Source organism: Clarias gariepinus, chromosome 26 (assembly GCF_024256425.1).
Source record: "Clarias gariepinus isolate MV-2021 ecotype Netherlands chromosome 26, CGAR_prim_01v2, whole genome shotgun sequence".
Classification (NCBI taxonomy): domain Eukaryota; kingdom Metazoa; phylum Chordata; class Actinopteri; order Siluriformes; family Clariidae; genus Clarias; species Clarias gariepinus.
In genome coordinates this window covers 7,873,258-7,892,740 of record NC_071125.1, presented here as the reverse complement: position 1 = coordinate 7,892,740, position 19,483 = coordinate 7,873,258, and the positions used below count along the sequence as shown (strand labels likewise).

At 39.0% G+C, this 19,483-nt stretch overlaps 2 protein-coding genes across 8 annotated transcripts in view; both read left to right on the top strand.

The window, feature by feature from the left end:
- Positions 1-1,589: 1,589 nt before the first annotated feature.
- On the top strand, positions 1,590-8,193 carry rbm42 (RNA binding motif protein 42). Of its 2 annotated transcripts, XM_053488370.1 has the most exons (12): positions 1,590-1,728; positions 3,421-3,488; positions 3,598-3,745; positions 4,310-4,376; positions 4,471-4,539; positions 4,648-4,823; positions 4,959-5,051; positions 5,417-5,575; positions 5,880-6,017; positions 6,983-7,100; positions 7,288-7,482; positions 7,637-8,193. In XM_053488370.1, exons 2-12 carry the CDS (start codon positions 3,430-3,432, stop codon positions 7,747-7,749), a joined length of 1,335 nt encoding a protein of 444 aa, XP_053344345.1. In that variant the 5' UTR covers positions 1,590-1,728; positions 3,421-3,429; the 3' UTR covers positions 7,750-8,193. The 2 variants fall into 2 exon arrangements, with proteins under 2 accessions (XP_053344345.1, XP_053344346.1); XM_053488371.1 differs by lacking the exon at positions 4,959-5,051 and having other exon boundaries at positions 1,616-1,728.
- A 5,259-nt stretch (positions 8,194-13,452) lies between these two features.
- The window catches only part of arhgap33 (Rho GTPase activating protein 33), a 65,728-nt gene continuing 59,697 nt past the window's right edge, over positions 13,453-19,483 (top strand). For 2 of the 6 annotated variants that reach the window (XM_053487466.1, XM_053487465.1), the window contains exon 1: positions 13,453-13,534. In XM_053487466.1, the coding sequence (XP_053343441.1) occupies positions 13,516-13,534 (19 nt within the window). In that variant the 5' untranslated portion in view covers positions 13,453-13,515. Of the gene's footprint in view, positions 13,535-13,653; positions 13,759-16,469; positions 18,046-19,483 lie in introns of those variants that run through there. The other 4 variants (XM_053487472.1, XM_053487470.1, XM_053487468.1 and 1 more) reach the window with 3 other exon arrangements.

Below are 19,483 nucleotides of genomic sequence, written 5' to 3'. Positions count from 1 at the left end.
AGGAACCAGACTCAACAGGGAACCCATCCTCATTTGGTTGATATCATATGTAGCAGGAAATAATTTTTTTTTTTTTTTTATCTAGAATCTTTATTCCTGTAATGCTGCTTTGTTAAAATGTCCATGTTAAAATCACTATATGGGAAAACATGTAAGTACCATCTGCATGGAAACATTCAGTCATTGTGAGCCTTTAAAGTAAAGACCAACACATTAACGTCAAAGCTTGGGAAACTTATGGAAGGAATTATACTTAATAAACTCACATTTGTATATATAATTTTTCTTTCTAGAAAAGAAAAATCTTATGTTATCGAAGTGGATTTACAAATTAAGAAATTAATAATAAATGGTCCTGGTTGTATGTTTCAATATAGAAAAAGCATATAATATACAAAGGAAAGGATGACTAAATTAAAAGAAACAAGGTTGCAAGAAAGAATGTACTTTTTTTGGACAGATAATTTAAGTTAAATTAGAAGCAGAGTAATCCTAAACATATTTAGTTGAAAACGGTATGCCACAAAGAAAGTGTATGCAATTATTTATCACTATGATTAATGACATATTTGTGCAAAAAAAAAGTGGAGGGAAATGGTTATATGGCGGTGATGGGAAACTGTGGGTGCGGGGAAAGAATCTGGATTACATACAAAGAAAAATGCTGAAAGTGAATAAGTAAAGCGAAAGAATTGACAAACAGAAGGGAATTTAAATTGTCTTTAAATAAGTCAGAAATAATATGATTTCAAACAACATAATGCAGAAGTTTATCTGGTTTAACTTTGATTTATTGGTCAATAAAAAACCATACATGGTAAAATGTATTGATAAAATGAAAAACACTTAACAATATAAAAAAATTGAAATAAACAGTTTATTAAGATGCGTTCTTGGACGGGAAAATGGTGCATTCTTATATACCGCTTTATCCTATATACAGGGGCCTGGAGCATATCCTAGGAGACTTAGGGCATGAGGTACACCCTGGATGGGGTGAGAATCCATTGCAGGGCACACACATACAGTGGCGGTTTTACACTGAATTGCTCCCCGGACGAGACTCCCTCCCGGCGCCCCAAGCCACCCCTGCCCCCCCAAAAAGAAAAAAAAACATGACAAAACTTTACATTTTGTACACACCACACGTTTTATTGTAGTAATACTACATGTTGTTCCGTAACAGACCAATTTTTGCCAAAAAATAAATAAACAACTCATGATTTAAATAAATATTTAATGTATGAACAAATATTATTTAAGATTTTTTTTTATTATTAAGAATAATATACAAATAAAATATAGAATAAATATAGAATAAATCACACTAAAGAAAATTTAATTATCTATTGGAAAATGTCTTTTAAACTATCTACACATATGTAAATTACACTGGCTATTTAAAGTATACTGTAAATATATTGTAAATATATTTTAAATATATTGGCTATAGACAACTATAGCCAACAGCCTGCTCCACACTCCAATCCTGTAGGTGGCGGTAACGCACCTTCACGCTAGTTGCGAACCTTCCAGAAAATCAGAATCGCAGAATAAAATTGTCAATTTTTTCCCCTCAGTAGGGGGCGCTACATGTTAAGCTCTGACTCTGAGCATGTTAGATGCCGTTAGCGCCACAGAAGAAGAGGAATGACGACTACCTAAATAAATCGTTCTCTTCGTTATTTGCTTCACTGTTTGGAATTTTGGACGTGTTTTATAGTTAAGGTAAAGATATATTTTTAGTAAATGTTTTTTAAAACCAGATAACGTTATTGCAGTAGCTCACTGGCCAGTCATTTTCAGTTTGAATAACCTGGCTAACTAGCCAGCCAGCTAGCTAATTAGCAGCATTGCTAACTGCAGGTTAATACAAATTTTAAAACCAAAAGTCAATGAGTCGTATTTTCTGCTTTTATTTTGTTAACATTTGGGATAATAAATACATATTACTAGAATTTACGTATATTAAATTATATTAAGGTGCATATGGCTTAGCCAACAAGATGATTAGCTGAAACGGCTAAGCTAGCAGTAAGCACGGATATTATTGACTGTGTATTGGTGCTTGTTTTGGTGCTAACTTTATTACTTCTTCCTTAGTTCAGCCTGTTTTAAAGACGCATTGGGTAAACAGTAAATCCGAAAGATACGGTAAAGGAGTTACGTAAATTTGCCGTGCAAGTGGGTCTGTAAGAAACATCGTGCAGTCTCGCGATATTTTTGGTGATTTGACTAACAATCGTGTTTCTTTCTTCAAGAAGTGAAATGCTGCTCTAATGTGTTGTGGTAGGGCAGTCTAAAACCTGCCAGCAACACCCCTCCCTCCCTCTTATATGATGTCACTGGAAATGTGAAAGTGATTTGTAATCATTGTCTTGCTGTATAATCAACTCACTCACTCACTCCTCGTCTATAGCACTTTATCCTGTATACAGGCTCGCAGGGGGCCTGGAGCCTATCCAGGCCATGATGCGGGGTACACCCTGGACAGAGGTGCCAATCCATCTCAGGATGCACACATTGTCACATGCTCATTCACACACTACGGGCAATTTGGAAATGCCACTTGGTCTACTCTGCACTCTACTCTTTGGACTGTGGGGCTAAAACCCATGCACACGGACCCCGAGGCGGGAATTGAACCAGGATCCTGGAGGTGCAATACGACAGTGCTAACCGGCAAGCCACTGTGCTTTCCTGTATCATGAGTTATAATATCAATAAAGGTTAGGGATCCTATTTCATCAGCAGCCATGCAAGCCCAAGCCAGGACACTACCTTCACCATGCTTGAACGATGACTGATCACATCCTGTCGTTCTCCACATGTTGGTCTTCGTATCACTTTGGAAGATGTTAATCTTGATTTTAGTCCTTTATAAATTTCAGTCTGCTTTACCAGTTCTGACTGCTGATAAGTGGTTTGTGTCTTGTACTATGGTCCCAATGTTTCTGCTCTCAAAGACGTCTTCACATGGTTCGTGTTTTGACACATTTACCCTGCTCTGTGGAGGTTGTTGCTGTTGGTCATGTTGTGACTGCTCACAGTGTTTTATTTAGGACTATTGTACTGGCTATTCCCTGTGCTTGTGCATTGTGATCAGTTTTCGCAAGTCAAAGCCAAACCTGGTTCAAACCAAGTGTAGACATTCAGAACTGTGAACCGTATAAGTCTATCAGGGTATATATATCAGGAAACAAAAGATGAAATTCTGATAGCTCATCTCATTCTTGTTTTTTAATCCTAAACCCACATGTCTTCTGTATATAGCAAAAAAAAAGAAGTTGTATTTGTGGTAAGGGTAGGGGAAAACAGCGCACATAACAGAACATAATACAAATGCACACAGTGAAATAGCATAGAGCTTTTACCTGTTTACTTGAGCATCACATTATTTAATAATGACCTCTCTTCTAGGAGTCCTTCATGATGGCACTAAAATCAGGCGAGGAGCGCCTCAAGGAGATGGAGGCAGAGATGGCGCTGTGAGTATCGTTATTGTTCTGTACCTTTTTTCCACCTTTACTATATTATAATAGTAACTAATAATGCACTTTGCATTTAGTGTTTATGCAGTAATGCTTTTCTGTGCAGGTTTGAGCAGGAGGTTTTGGGAGGACCAGTGGCTGTGACTGCAGGAGGTCCTCCCGTAGTGGAGGCTGTTCCGGTGGCTCTGGCTGTGCCAGCTGTACAAGCTATGCCCATGATCCGGCCCATCATAGGCACAAACACCTACCAGCAGGTACGTATGTACAACAGGCACAGCTATAATCGTTTATTACGCTTTCATGTCATTCAGTAAATGCATTCCATAAGACTCCAAAGTGTCTACAGACTATGATGCTTTTGAATAGAGATAACAGTTTAAGATTGTAACTTGCTTGTGGAAGAGACACATCTGTATGTGGGAACTGTACACACAATCATTCACCAATACCATTTGCACATTACAAGAACTCTGCAGGGAGTTACTGCCACATCTCCTGTATAGCCCTGATCTCACTCCAAGCCATTTCCACATTAAGGAGTTCTTAAGAGGCCAGAGTTTCAGGCATAAAACGTGCAGTCCCATCATGACTCCAGCGTATTGAGAACTTTCTACCTTGATGGAATCCAAGCACTAGAGAAAAGCTGGTATAAGTGCATTAGTGTAGGAAGAGGTTATACATATACAGTATAGAACAATAAAGGGAGATTTACCCTCGTATCTGTGTTCTCTTATTCTGCACAATCATACAACCCAGATTCACTTGAAACACATTGCATGGGTTATACATGTCAAATCAAACGTCCCTTCCTTTTACAGGTCCAACAGAGCTTGGAAGCTAGAGCTGCTACTTTAGTCGGACCTCCCCCCACATTCGTCGGTCCAGGTACGACATGCATGAGTGATTGTCTTACTGTAAGTTCTGTTGCAGCATCAGCAAATAAGTAAAGTGGTTTACATGTAAAAAAATTTTTCTTTAGCTGTACCTGCGGTGAGGCCTCCTCCGATGATGCGACCTGCGTTTGTTCCACATATCTTGCAGAGACCAGGTAACTAACCGAAAACGATTTTACTGATGTTGTCAAGCTAATAGTTTAGTTTAGATTCTTGTAGTTCTCATAATCAGCCTCCATCTGTTTTTATGACACCCCTCTCAGGGGGACAGAGAATGCCAATGATGCGTGGCCCTCCACCACAAGGTATGATGGCACCTCCGCTTCCCCGACCTCCTCCTCCACCACCAATGATGATGGCACCCCCAATGGCCGGACCCCCTCAGCACCCTATGGGTCCCATTGGACCGCCTATGGGATCTATGAACACAGTTCCTCCTGTAAGGGTTTTTCTTTCTAATCCATGAAAATAACTGAAACGAGTTATACTCTGTTAGCTCTTAATAGAATCGTGGAAAAGTGAGGAGATTAAGGATGTTAACTTTTTAACTTTTCCTCTTGTGCTCCCACTTAAGAATCGGTTTCAAATGAATACGAACCAGAACCTTAGTAAGCTTGCAATCGGACCAAAAGAAATGAATGGCTTAAATATGTTCAATTCATATAAGGTGGGTTTTTTTTTTTCTCTGGGAAGTTTCTAAAATGTTGTTAAAAATGGTGTAAAAGATTATTCTAATCTGAACACAAACAATACATATCTATGTTTTTTTCTTATTTATTTATTTTTTTATATTTTGGAAATGTAATGACTTTCGAAAAACAAAGACCATACTTAGTGTAAACAATTTGTAAACTTTTCAATTAGAACCAAGGTTGAAACTTTTTTTTTTTTTTTTTTTTTTTAGAATTTCAAATATTCCTAAATATATTTTTATTTAGGTTTTGCGAGACATCACTTAAAATTGTTTCTAACTCTTGTTTTATTAATGGCTGGAGAAATGAAAATGTTTGTTTTTGCCTCCTCCTTTTGCAGGTTGACTCAATGACCCCAGTGGTGACGGCCATGCCTCGGCCAGTGACCCAGCCTATGCCCAAAGTTACTCCCAGTGTTATCCAGGCAGCCCCTACAGTTTATACAGCACCACCCGCCCCTAAAAGACCAGACATGAGGATGCCAAGACAATTACGCATGGTAAAGAATTTTTACAAAACACAAACACTTTAAACTATAGAGAAAGCGAGATTATAGAAACTTGTTGGTTTTTATTTCAGTGTATGTAGGAAATAAAGCATGCCAATACTCATTCATATCATAGCAATGTTTTACCATTATTGCTATTTTTTTATTTATAAAGAGATAAGAGGAAGCATTTATCTAATTTGTTTTTAACTAATTTGCATTTCTTTACAGTAGATGTAGAAATATTTGCCTATAAGAACCAGTGCATTATTTAAGACTTATAGCCAGATTTACTGTCTGGGCCAATGTTATGTAGGAGGAGCTGGCAGCATCAGTAGCCGAGCAACAGGCAGCCGTGATGGCGGCGGGGCTCCTGGAGGCTAAGAAGGACAGCGTCACAGATGACAGCGTCATTGGGCCAAGCATGCCTGAGCCAGAGCCTGTACACACAGAGGTACTGAACTTTTTTGCCCAGTCATTACAAAATTCATAAACTAAATAGGATTTGCAACTTGCTGTGTAAGAAAAAACAGTGTCTTTTTAGTAGTTACTTAAATTATTGCATGCCATCCAGTTGCTCAAATACAAACTAGGTTAAAATGAGTGAACATGATTCATGTCTAAGGGTTAATTTAAGTCAAACCAGAACGTTTTAAGGAAGGCTTCGATGATCCTGGCTGAGGTGGCTGAGTTTTTGCCACATCCACTATATAGTTCTGATCTCACTTGAATCCATTTCCACATGTTCGGGGCATTAAAGGCATTCCTGGGAGGCCAGCATTTAAGATGTGACGCAGGCAGTCCATTCATGGCTCTGTTCTACTGAGAATACTTTAGTGTTAGTGAAACTCTGGCAAAAAAGTGCAGGAGATTATATAGAGGAATGGTGGTGGATTTTTACTCTCATAAATGTGTTCTGTTATTCTGTGTAATCAGAAATCCTGGTTAGACTTGAACGCTCCTCACAATACCATGTAGTGAGCTAGTTCGCTAGGTAAGTGGATTAATACAGACTTACTACAGACAGAAAGTTAAACAAATGACTGCAAGTGAAAGGTTAGCAGGTCTTGGCCAACGTTTTTGTTTTTCACATCACTTTTTCACAACTTAAGCCATTAAGTCATTCTAGTGGTTTTTCCTTCCCCTTTTAGCTTTTATTCACAGGCTAAACATGCCAAACATTATCTAGCTTAAAAATCCATGCGTCTTTTGTGCTAGCAAGTTAAAATAATTTCACCATCAGCCAGGCTAGGTATAAAATTTGCTTGTCATGGATGCCTGGGGTAGTGGGTTTCTGCAGTTTGTAGAGTTCTGTTTAGTACTCTTTGTTATCCTAGATTTACACAAAACAGTGTTTTAAGGCAGACTTTTGCTAATTGTGTTTAAGTGATGGCTGTGTTTAATTCCCTGCTTGTGTAGCCACCAGAGAACGTAACAGAGGATAAGAAGAAAGGGAAACAGGAGAAGGTGAGGAAATGCATCCGTACAGCCGCAGGCGTCACTTGGGAAGACTCCAGCTTAACGGAGTGGGAGACAGGTACATGCATTATCACTGTTTACAGTCATACCTGGATGTGGCAATGAGTTTATATCTTATGAATATAGCTAAACTGAATTCAGCAGAAAACCTTTTGGGAATTTTCATATTTGACACATACCCCAAATGAGAACTTGAGACTAACCCATACTTTATGTGTATCGCTTCTGGACTCTTCTTTATTCAGACGACTTTAGGATATTCTGTGGAGATCTGGGTAATGAGGTGAACGACGACATTCTCACAAGAGCATTCAGTCGTTATCCATCCTTTCTGAAGGCTAAAGTGGTACGAGACAAACGTACCGGGAAGACCAAGGGCTATGGCTTTGTCAGCTTCAAGGACCCCAATGACTACGTGCGGGCCATAAGGGACATGAACGGTGAGTGGAGATTCAGCTTTATGGATTTATGTTCATCATACAGACCCGCGAAAAAAATCTTTCATTTTCATCGTAATTCATTTTAAGACTTTTAAGACTAACCATTGCTTGCATAACAAAGCTTTACTACAGCAATGTTTTTGTATGTTTACAGGAAAATACGTAGGCAGCCGACCCATCAAGCTGCGAAAGAGCACATGGAAAGACAGGAACCTGGAGCTTGTACGCAAAAAGCAGAAGGAGAAAAAGAAGCTTGGGCTTAGATAAGCTCTGAGAGACCAAGTCAAAACTGTAGTGCAAGTGTGTGCGAGTGTTTACCTCCATCTCCAGCTACACACAGACGGCCTCAAGATGGAAAAGACTGGAATTTATTGATGTACCAATAGACCACTGTGATAGCAGGAGATAGGAGTGGATCAGTAACACTCATTATATAAAGTGTGAAGCTTTGATTAATGACACTGGCTGCAGTTCAATGGAGGTCCTTATTTCTATCAAGTTTCACTACCCGGGTCATTAGAATGCACTGCACTGACGCCTCCTCCTTTTGTATCGATCTAGCTTGCATACAGTTGCATTCAACATCAACCTTCATGCATATCTTGTAGAAGTGTGTGTTTTTTATCTTGATTTCTTTTATTTGAGTGTTAGAAGGAGCTGGTTAACAATAATTCAAAACTTAACATCAATAAACCTCATGTTTCTTTTGCACACCATTTTGTACAATTTGTTCTCTCAATCTAAGGTGGATTATTTGACTCATTACATAAGAGTTCTTGTTAAAAATTTCCTATTAAATATAATACATACAAACTCTGAGTTAATCTGAGATTGAGATTCTTATCACAGCTGCTTATCTTGAGATTAGCTTTTACAGTTTAGATTTACAGTGTGAAAGTTTTTGCTGGATGTTTTTTTTTTTTTTGCATATTCGTCACACTTAAATGTTTCATATCAAACAAATTTTAATATTACACAAAGATACTCAGAGTAAATATAAAATGCAGTTTTTAGTGATTTTATTTATTAAGTGAGGAAAAAAGCTGCTAAAACCTTCCTGGCCCTGTGTGAAAAATTAAATGCCCCCTGAAACTAACGACTGGTTGTGCCACCCATGGTGGTAACAACTCTAATCAAGAGTTTGTGATAACTGGCAATGAGTTTTTCACATTGCTGTAGGGAATTTCGGGCTGGTTTCATTGCAGAATTGCTTTCAATATATTTATTAACTTTTTAATGACGTATTACATACACACCATGAACAAAAATACAAAATGCAGTATAGACACATATTAATGTCTTCGCTTTATTACAACATAGCATATCTCACCTTGTACAGGACTCACATCCTCAAGAGTACTAAATAAAAAAAAAAAAAAACATACATAATATTAAGGCCTCCTAATACAAACGCATCCTGTATTCTTACATATCTTCGATTGTCTCCTTAAACATGTCACTATTCTCCTTCTCTATGAAGGATCTAAAGGGATTCCAAACATCTTCAAAAGTCTTACCCTTTCCATTAATAACATATGTTATTTTCTCCATTGACATATTCAATACCATCTCCCTAAACCATCTTTTTATGCTGGGTGGTTCTAGATTCTTCCATTGTAATGCAATGAGGCGTTTAGCTTGTAAGATACACATAGAAATAAAGATACATTCCTTTGACCTAAGCTGAGGATACATATGCAGTAGAAAAATCTTTGGTCCAAAAGGAAGATTTACCTTTATTATTTTACCAATCATATTATGCACTTCTTTCCAGAATTTCGATATTTCTACACATTCCCATATACAATGGAAATACGTACCTTTACAAACATTACACTTGGGACATGTATCTGGTATATTTTCATTAAATTTGTTTAATAATACTGGAGTTATGTATACTCGCATCAGCCAATTATATTGCAACAACTTTAATCTTGTATTAACTGTTTGTACTGGAGCATCTTGACAAATCTTTCTCCATTCATCTGATGTGATCTCCTCATTAAGATCCTTACTCCATGCTCCTAAACGAGAGTTAGAAGACTCCGGGGAGCCCTCTACCAACATATTATACAGAAGAGAAATCCGACCTTTATCATAACAATCTCTGGTGACTACTCTTTCCAAAACTGATAATGGTGGTATATTTCCAGTACTTTTTTGAAATGATAAAATGAAACTCCTTATCTGTAAGTACCTAAAAAAATGACTCTTAGGCATATCAAATGTATTACTCAAGTCTTGAAATGACATAAGATTGTCTTCCATATATAAATCTTTTATACTTTTAATACCTTTTTCTGCCCACATCTTAAAACCTACATCTACTTTTCCCTGACTAAACTAAGGATTTCCCCATATTGGACAGTAGCGAGATATCTCACTTATATAGGAGATATTCAAATATCTCTGCGTCTCATGCCACACCCTTACCATATTTAACACCATTGGGTTCGTAACATTACCCTTCATTTTCTGTAAAATTTTACAATCTGAATCATATAAATATGATTCCAAGGGTATTTTATTCAGAATAGAGTTTTTTTTCCATTTCTACCCATACGGGTTGTTCATTAGATGTTGAGAAGAAAAACATAATAGATCTTAACTGAGCAGCAATATAATACCACTTAAAATTAGGGCATCGAAGCCCACCCCTATCAAATGGCAAATATAAAAGAGATAATCTAAGTCTGCATCTTCTATTGTTCCATATGAATTTACTAATTAACTTTTTAAGTCTAGAAAACAGATTACTAGGAGGTGTGATTGGAATATTCTGAAATAGGTACAAAAATTTAGGTAAAATATTCATTTTTAATATATTAATTCTTCCTATTAAAGACAACGGTAAAGACGCCCATCTTTCAACCATCGTCACTGTATTCTCAAAAATTGAATTATAATTTTTTGTTACTATGTCTTCCAGTTTTGATGGAAGACATAGTAACCAAATATGTGAACATTTCCACATTGTTAAACATATCTACCTTACTGATAGGACTTTTCCTTTCTTCTTCATTCAGCAACATAACTGAAGATTTTGAGTTATTGATCCGATACCCCGAGATTTTCCCAAATGTCTCTATAATTTGAATTAAAGCCGGAATGGTTGAGTCTAATTTCTTAAAAAATAATATAACGTCGTCAGCAAATAGCGCTATTTTATGTTCACTGCCAAACATTTCTATACCTTTTATATCACTTTCTTCTCTAATAGCAATTGCCAAGGGTTCAATAGCCATCAGAAAAAGGAGAGGGGAAAGAGGCAATCCCTGTCTACACCCCCTAGAAATATTAAAAATGATTTGAATATCATATTAATAGTTAAGACCTCTGTCGAAGGATTCTGGTACAACAATTTAACCTATTTACAGTATTTTTTCTCCAAATCCAAACCGAATTAAAACATCAAACAAAAAGTCCCATTCCACCCTGTCAAATGCCTTTTCTGCATCTAGTGCTAGTAATGCAGTATCTTTTTCCCCCTTTTGTTGATGCAAAATATTTATTTATTCCTTGTCTTTTTATCATAAAACCATTCTGATCGATCCCTATGACGTAAGATGCTACAGTTTCTAATCTTCTTGCCAATATTTTGCTTAGGATTTTTGTGTCTGAGTTGAGTAAACTTATAGGTCGAAAATTTTCACATTTATTGTTAGATTTTTTCCGGTTTAAGCAATAAGGTAATTATAGCTTCATTTAAATTCATTGCAGAATTCAGCAACATTGAAGGTTTTCGAGCAGGAATGGCCTGTTTAAGTTCATGCCACAGTATCTCAGTCGGATTTAAGTCTATTCTTTGACCAGGCCACTCTAAAACCCTTTCTTCTTCTTTTTTTTTTCATTGAGCCATACAAACCTCAATGGAAAAAGTAATTAAACTTTTTTGAAGATGTGCATTCTGTTACATCTGGTGTAAAACACCTCATTTCATACACTGACCTAAAGGATTATTAGGAACACCATACTAATACGGTGTTTGACCCCCTTTCGCCTTCAGAACTGCCTTAATTCTATGTAGCATTGATTAAACAAGGTGCTGAAAGCATTCTTTAGAAATGTTGGCCCATATAATAGGAAAGCATCTTGCAGTTGATGGAGATTTGTGGGATGCACATCCAGGGCACGAAGCTCCCGTTCCACCACATCCCAAAGAAGCTCTATTGGGTTGAGATCTGGTGACTGTGGGGGCCATTTTAGTACAGTGAACTCATTGTCATGTTAAAGAAACCAATTTGATATGATTCGAGCTTTGTGACATGGTGCATTATCCTGCTGGAAGTAGCCATCAGAGGATGGGTACATGGTGGTCATAAAGGGATGGACATGGTCAGAAACAATGCTCAGGTAGCCCGTGGCATTTAAATGATGCCCAAATGGCACTAAGGGGCCTAAAGTGTGCCAAGAAAACATCCTCCACACCATTACACCACCACCACCAGCCTGCACAGTGGTAACAAGGCATGATGGATCCATGTTCTCATTCTGTTTATGCCAAATTCTGACTCTACTATTTGAACGTCTCAACAGAAATCGGGACTCATCAGACCAGGCAACATTTTTCTAGTCCTCAACTGTCCAATTTAGGTGAGCTCTTGCAAATTGTAGCCTCTTTTTCCTATTTGTAGTGGAGAAGAGTGGTACCCGGTGGGGTCTTCTGCTGTTGTAGCCCATCCGCCTCAAGGTTGTGCGTGTTGTGGCTTCACAAATGCTTTGCTGCATACCTCGGTTGTAACGAGTGGTTATTTCAGTCAAAGTTGCTCTTCTATCAGCTTGAATCAGTCGGCCCATTTCCCTCTGACCTCTAGCATCAACAAGGCATTTTCGCCCACAGGACTGCCGCATACTGGATGTTTTTCCCTTTTTACACCATTCTTCGTAAACCCTAGAAATGGTTGTTCGTGAAAATCCCAGTAACTGAGCAGATTGTGAAATACTCAGACCGGCCCGTCTGGCACCAACAACCACGCCACGCTCAAAATTGCTTAAATCACCTTTCTTTCCCATTCTGACATTCAGTTTGGAGTTCAGGAGATTGTCTTGACCAGGACCACACCCCTAAATGCATTGAAGCAACTGCCATGTGATTGGTTGATTAGATAATTGCATTAATGAGAAATTGAACAGGTGTTCCTAATAATCCCTTAGGTGAGTGTATAATGAACATCATGCCAACAGTAAAACATTGCGGTGGTAGTGTGAAGATCTGCGGCTTCGTTGCACCTTTAAAGACTTAGACGCCATAATTTCTCTTTTTCATGGCACTATAGGTAGTTGACCTTTTTGAAAAAGGTATAAGCTGGGGTACACTTTGGATGGGGTGCCAGTCCATTGCAGGGCATACACACACAGTACGGGCACTTTGGGAACGCCAGTTAGCCAAATCTGCATTTCCTTGGACTATGGGAGAAAAACCTGGAGTACCTGAAGAACATGCAAACTCCAAAGTTGTGCATTTCAGGTTTAAGTCAGAGCATGTATTTGGAGAGCCAACCAGATATACTGTAGTTAGTTGTACTATGTTACACCACTAATGCAAACGTATTTAATTGTGGTTAGTAGAGGGCAGGTGGAGTACAATTTGAGCAACAAGCTACAAACTAGAATGAGAGAAACTTCTCAATCTTTCATGACTGAAAATACCTGCTCTGACAATTCCCAACCTTTCCACTAGGAGGCGCACAAACCAACTTTTTATCTTTTTATCTTTCCTTCTACAAAGTCTACATCTTAAGGCAAAAACTCTACTACTCTTCAAAAGAAAAAGGAAACACCAACCGAGAATAAGTTGTTTGTCAGTGTGGTTCCTCAGAAAGGGAAAAAAAAAAGTTTCGCTCCTGGTTAGACATGGAGTAAAAAAGATCATGTGTTCTGTCAAAAAAAAAAAAAAACTCATTTCCTAATTTCATACTGAGGATCCACTTTTGCTTTCAACATGACACAAGTTTTCACGATAACCACCGAGAACACACACAGACAGACACAGACACACAGACACACACACACACGCACAGCACAGTGTCCAGGATGCAGAGAAGGGGGACTGGTAGGACTGATCTACCCTGTTTTATATCCTTTATCTCTATGCGTGCTTGTATTTCTGTATTAAAGCGTTTGTAGTTCCTGTTTGCTGTGCTTGCAAATTTTAAACTATTTCTTTGACTCATATTTTATCACAGTTTATCATGCTCATGATGTTACTCCAGTTGCTTTAAGACTGCACAAAGCCGAGAGGAAAGAGAGCCTTTTAGACATGCAACAGAAACATGTGTAAATTGTTTGTTATTGTTTATCTTTTACTGTAATTAAGTATCAAAGTCAAGAAAATATGCTTATCACAGGCTCTCTGAGTGCTGCAGTCTAGAGAAAAGAAGAAGCATGCATTTAAAGTTTGGACAAAACAAACACGCACACATAATAATATTAATAATAATAATAATAATAATGATAATAATAATAATAATAATAAAGATGATAATAATGAAGAATGCAATAAAAAATTCAGATGTTAGAGAGAGCAGATCCTTTATGAAGGATATAACTATTTGAAGCATAATATTATCCGGGTGCAAACGGAGGCGGCGCAGTGGCTTGGTGGTCAGCACTGTCGCCTCGCACTTCCATGTTCCAGGTTTGATTCCCACTTCAGATCTGTGTGTGTGGAGTTTGCATGTTCACCCCGTGCTTGGTAGGTTTCCTCCCACAGTCCAAAGACCTGCAGATTAGGCTAAATGGCATTCCCAAATTGCCACCTGTATACAGAATAAAGTATTATAGACAATGAGTGAGTGTGTTCCCTGCCCCTTACCGCAGTTTGACTTGTAGATCCATCAGTATATCACAGATTGTTATTAAAACAAAATTCTTTGCCCAACTTTTTTTTATGTTGTTCCAGGTTTAAATCTACAATTGTATTTCAAGCAAACCTTTTTTTCTTTTTTTTAAATTTCAAAATCAAATTTACTTAGTGGTTATCACCTTCGCCTTACACCTCCAGGGTCATGGGTTCGGTTCCCTTCTCGAGTCTGTGGAGTTTGCATGTTCTCCCCATGCTTGATGGGTTTTCTCTGGGGGCTCTGGTTTCCTCCCACAGTCCAAAGACATGCTGATTAGACAATGGGCGATCCCAAATTGCCTGCAGTGTGTGAATGAGTGTGTGTGTTTGTGTGTGCCCTCCAATGGGTTGGCCCCCTGTCCATGCCATAAGTCCCCTGCAATAGGCTCCAAACTCCCCATGACCCATGACTACAGGACAAAGCGGTATAGATGATGACTAATAATAAATAAAAATAAAACAGCTAGTTTTATATCCACATAATCATGATAAATGTCATGAATTATTAAGGATGGGGAACGAGATCATTAAAACAACAAAATCATGACCATCACTTAGGAACACATGGGAACGGCCTTATCAAGTCATTGCTATTACTTACAGTAGTAACACATGATAACACGGTCTTGGCCATGCCGTTTGTGCCTCTTCACAGACTTGTGTGGCGTTGCCCATCCATTACTAAGATGTGCCTCTGACTTCATTATATCGTTCCAACTCCTTACTAAGTCATGGCGCTGGTTTATTTATCTAACTAGAGGGTATCTGTGGCTCCGCCCATGTGTAGAGCCTGACACATATGTGCTACCATCATCAACTCGCTGCCGCTCCTCACGTTGCCAAGTTATAACCATAACTTATCTCATACCCATGTGTTACTAAGTCATGCCATAAACTTTATTGGAATTTCCTTCGGGATCAAAGAAGTATCTATTTATCTGTCTAATTATTTGCTTTCTAGTCATTACTCATGCCCATGACTTATTGATCTTCCCACTCCTTACTAAGTCACTGGGTGTGTGTTTGCATGTGTGTGACTGGATAGTCTGTGTTACAGGTAAGAGCATAAGTAAGGGGATGAAAGCATTTTAAGTTTTCATTTCTTGCCCTCTAATAATTAATATGGTATAAAGCTTTTAAATAATTTCTATCGGAGTAAACTTCATTAGTCTATGTTGTTATCTTATAAATTCATATAAAATGACAAGAGTATGCTTTATTGTTGTTAATAATTTCTTTATAAAAACTGGGTAATTAATCGAAGTTTGAACAGTAAACACCACCACAAACCAGTGGCACATAAGAAACTACAGTCATTGTTAGCTCAAAAGATGAAAGCATGTTACTAAGGCATGGCTGTGACTTAATTATGTCATTTACATGTGTTACTAAGTAACCATGACCTTGTCATTTTGTCTCTATTAGGATTCTGTCTCCATACATTACAGTGTGTCCAGGAATTTTCTTTTTCAAAAGGAGTGCCCCAGAAGTCTTTCCATTTATATATATATTATCACTCGCTCATCTTCTATACCTATTCTATAATAAGCCTATCCCAGGAGGCTTAGGGCACAAGGTGGGGTACACCCTGGACAGGGTGCCAATCGATCGCAGGGCACACACACTCACTCACTCACACACACACTACGGGCAATTTGGGAATGCCAGTTAGCCTAATCTGCAGGTCTTTGGACTGTGGGAGAAAACCAGAGTACCCAGAGGAAACCCACCAAGCACGGGGAGAACATTTAAACTCCATGCACGCAGAGATGGGAATCGAGCCTGGCCAGGCATCAAACCCAGACACTTGTTAAGAATGTGCAAGGCGACAGTGCTAACCACTACACCACCGTGCTGCCTATAGATATTAGTTTGGCCCTTAATCTGTTAACTACTAATAACCCTATCTCACCAACGCGGTTTTGCGCAGTAGCCGTAGGTACAGTTCATCATGATTTACCGCGAGTTTTGGCGCTATGATTAGGTTTCCATCTTTCCCTGCGTCTGTCCTCGCATAGTCAAACTGCATAGGTGAGATAGGGGTATACAGAGGGGGGGTTGATTGTCCATGACAGGGCGCAAGGGTGACTTAGTGGTTAGCACTGTTGCCTTGCACCTCTAGAGTCTAAGTGTGATTCCCGGTCAGGTTAGATTTCCACCTCTGTATGCATATGAGTTTGAATGTGCTTGGTGGGTTTCCTCCAGGTACTCTGGTTTCCTCCTACAGTCCAATTGGCGATCCCAAATCGCCTGCAGTGTGTGAATGCAGGTCCCCTGAGATAGGCTCCTAACTCCCCATGACCCTGTTTACAGGAAAAAGCGGTATAGATGATGAGATAAGGTGAGTGATGAGATGAGCATGTTAAAATCCACGATCTGCCTTTTCCTCCGAACTCGCGAATTTCCTCGCGAATTAGCCTTAAACCCACTCATTACACAAGTTTACACACATCTCAAAACTCCCGCCAGCACTAATCAGTCGAAGCAGCCACTTAATTCGCATGCTCACTGTAAAGTTGAGTTTTGAGACTTTTAAGGCATTTTAAGGCGGTAAAACGTCACTTTTTTCTTTAGAATCCTACAGGTGGTACACTCTGAACTATTCACACATTTTATCCTGTGTAGTAGAAGTGAATTATTTCCTAATGTTTGTTTAGAAATAATAATTATGGCGGTTAAGTGTGCGCTCAAGTTAAATGTTAAACTCTTGTATTTAAAGTAAGTTTGTATTGTTTAAATGCTGTGCTTGGCTTTTAAATGAGAAACTAATGTTGTAGGGAACGGGCTACATTTAATAAATCATTCAACTTTTTTAATGATTGTAAAAATTGTAAAGAAATAAATAAATAAAAAATTTAATATCGCAATTTTAGTCGAAGGTATTGTGGTGATAAATATCGTATCGTGAGGTGACCGAGGATGGCATAAAGGGAAAAGTCACCAGTGTGTCATGTCCAAAATGCCGACCAGTGAGCGCGCGCATTCCCCACTCTGCCTCCGCCCCGCGCTCAGAGGCTCGCGCCTGGATTCCTTTTGTCCGACCGGGCACTTAAAGGGACGATCCATTCTGGAAAACCCCGAGGGGGGGGAGCACTGGGATTGTCTATCGGAATAAACCGAGAGATCCATACTCTGAGTTTTGTTTAAGGCCAAACACGTCAAAATATCCATAAATAAATCAAGTCATATCAGTTCTCTTAAGGACAAACGCCTGTTTTGTGTTATCGCTGTACGGTATAAAGTGCTGCTCCCCCCGCGGCAGCTTCCATGGCCGCGTCTAACGGACCCCCAGCTTTGCCCTCATTGGTTGATGTGTTTAGACGCGAAGGATGAGAAGACTCGGAGCGGCGGCTCACACGGGCACGAGACGTGTGCTGTAACCATGCAGGGAACGTGTAACAGCGGGAAAAATGGCGACATGAAGCTTGGGATTGTTTAAGGAAGTACTAGAGCATGGCGTGTGCGGAGTAAAACAGGCGTTTCTGCTCGCCTCCTCTCTGCTCATTCCTCCTCCTCCTCTTCATAATCCTCCTCCTCCTCCTCTTCCTCCTCCCTGTGCGTTTCCACTCGTCTGGAAAGAATCAGAATGTAAGGCAGAACTTCGATTCATGTCATCGGGTGAAGAAGGGGCTTCTCGACCGTACCGAGGACTGTTATCTCCAGAGAAACGCGCTGATCTGATAGCCGAGGTCCCCAGGTCTGATCTGGATCCCGGAATGGTGGTGAGTGTGTTTCCTTCTGGAGCTGATCATGTGTTGGGACGAGATGCATGACACTCAACTTAATGAGTGTGTGTGTGTGTGTGAGAGAGAATCTAACTGGGTTAGCTGAGGCTTTGTGCACTGGTTTGTTGTTTCTGTTGCCAGTTAACCATTCAGGAGACTGTGTGTGTGTGTGTGTGTGTGTGTTGCTCCATCACACTGGGTTTTGTCCTTGTGTGATGCAGAGCTAGATAACACAAAGCTTAGGTGATGGTCTCAGAGCCCCTCCCTTTATTATGTGTGTGTGTGTGTGTGTGTGTGTGTATTGGTAGACTAATGAGCCACATGCTTCCATTGTTTTGATTCGTGCACATCTTTAAAATGGCCCCGTGTTTTATCTAATACTGTACATCAGCTCACCTCAGCAGAGCATGATCACAATCACCAAGACATAACGTTATTAAGCAACGCAGACCCAGACAGCTTTACGTCTCAGTGTTTTCCGTTTTTGAATACACACTCGTGCAGGTATGCTGATGTTCTGGGAACGCGTCCACACCAGACGGATGTTTGCCCAGTGGAGGGTTTGCTCAGAGCCACTGGATCAGCCAGTTTCACTGGATATACTGTCAACTGGCCTGGGAATGCTCGCTGAGGCAAATCCAGTCTAATGCCAGACAAGCAGTGTCCACTTGTCCCTGTCAAAACTATAGTATATATATTTTTGTGGTTTAGTGGATGCCCCATGTACAGGGATCTGGATTGATGGGAAGCTACAGACTGTCAGGACGAGACACCTATTCTGTGTCTTAAACAAGGTCTTTTTCGACTGCACAAAGTTCAGGCGACCATTTAAGCCCATTTTGCTTTTTGGAAATCTGGATAATTATTATTATTATTATTATTATTTGTTTTTTTTTTTTTTTTTGTTTTAGTCAGGTTATCATAATGTTTTTCAGAATGGCATTGGTACAAAAGGCCTTCTAAACTCAATCACTAAGCACATCTAGTACGTTTTATCCAAAATTGCTATTTCAGGGCTGATTGTACTGGTCTCTTATGCCAAAACAATCGACTGTCTAGGGAGTTTGAAAAAAAACCCACCCAGACAGCCACGTCTCGTTAATGTTGTCATTAATACAATACCCAGGATCACTATAAAAAAAAAAATCAAGATGATTAGACTTGCCATTTATGGCTAAGTAAAAGAGTTTGGCTAAATTAAATAAACAAACAAACAAACAAAAAATCTAATTCGGGTCACATTTTTACCTACTGTATGTAATTATTTTATTAAAAAAAAGTGCTTCAAAAATAATTTTGAAAGGATCTTAAAAGCTTAGTACATTTTAAAGGGGGAAAAGGTGCATAGGTATTGATGTTGGCTGATACTTATAGACCTGTGCGATTATTTAACTACCAAAGGCTGCAGTTTATTCCAGGTAATATACACAAATTT

Bases quoted from the DNA above. Each gene is read 5' to 3' on its own strand.
- rbm42 (XM_053488370.1), top strand. From the start codon at position 3,430: ATGATGGCACTAAAATCAGGCGAGGAGCGCCTCAAGGAGATGGAGGCA. The intron at 4,377-4,470 runs GTACGACATGCA...ATTTTTCTTTAG, and splicing joins CCCCACATTCGTCGGTCCAG to CTGTACCTGCGGTGAGGCCT. The intron at 7,483-7,636 runs GTGAGTGGAGAT...GTATGTTTACAG, and splicing joins GGCCATAAGGGACATGAACG to GAAAATACGTAGGCAGCCGA.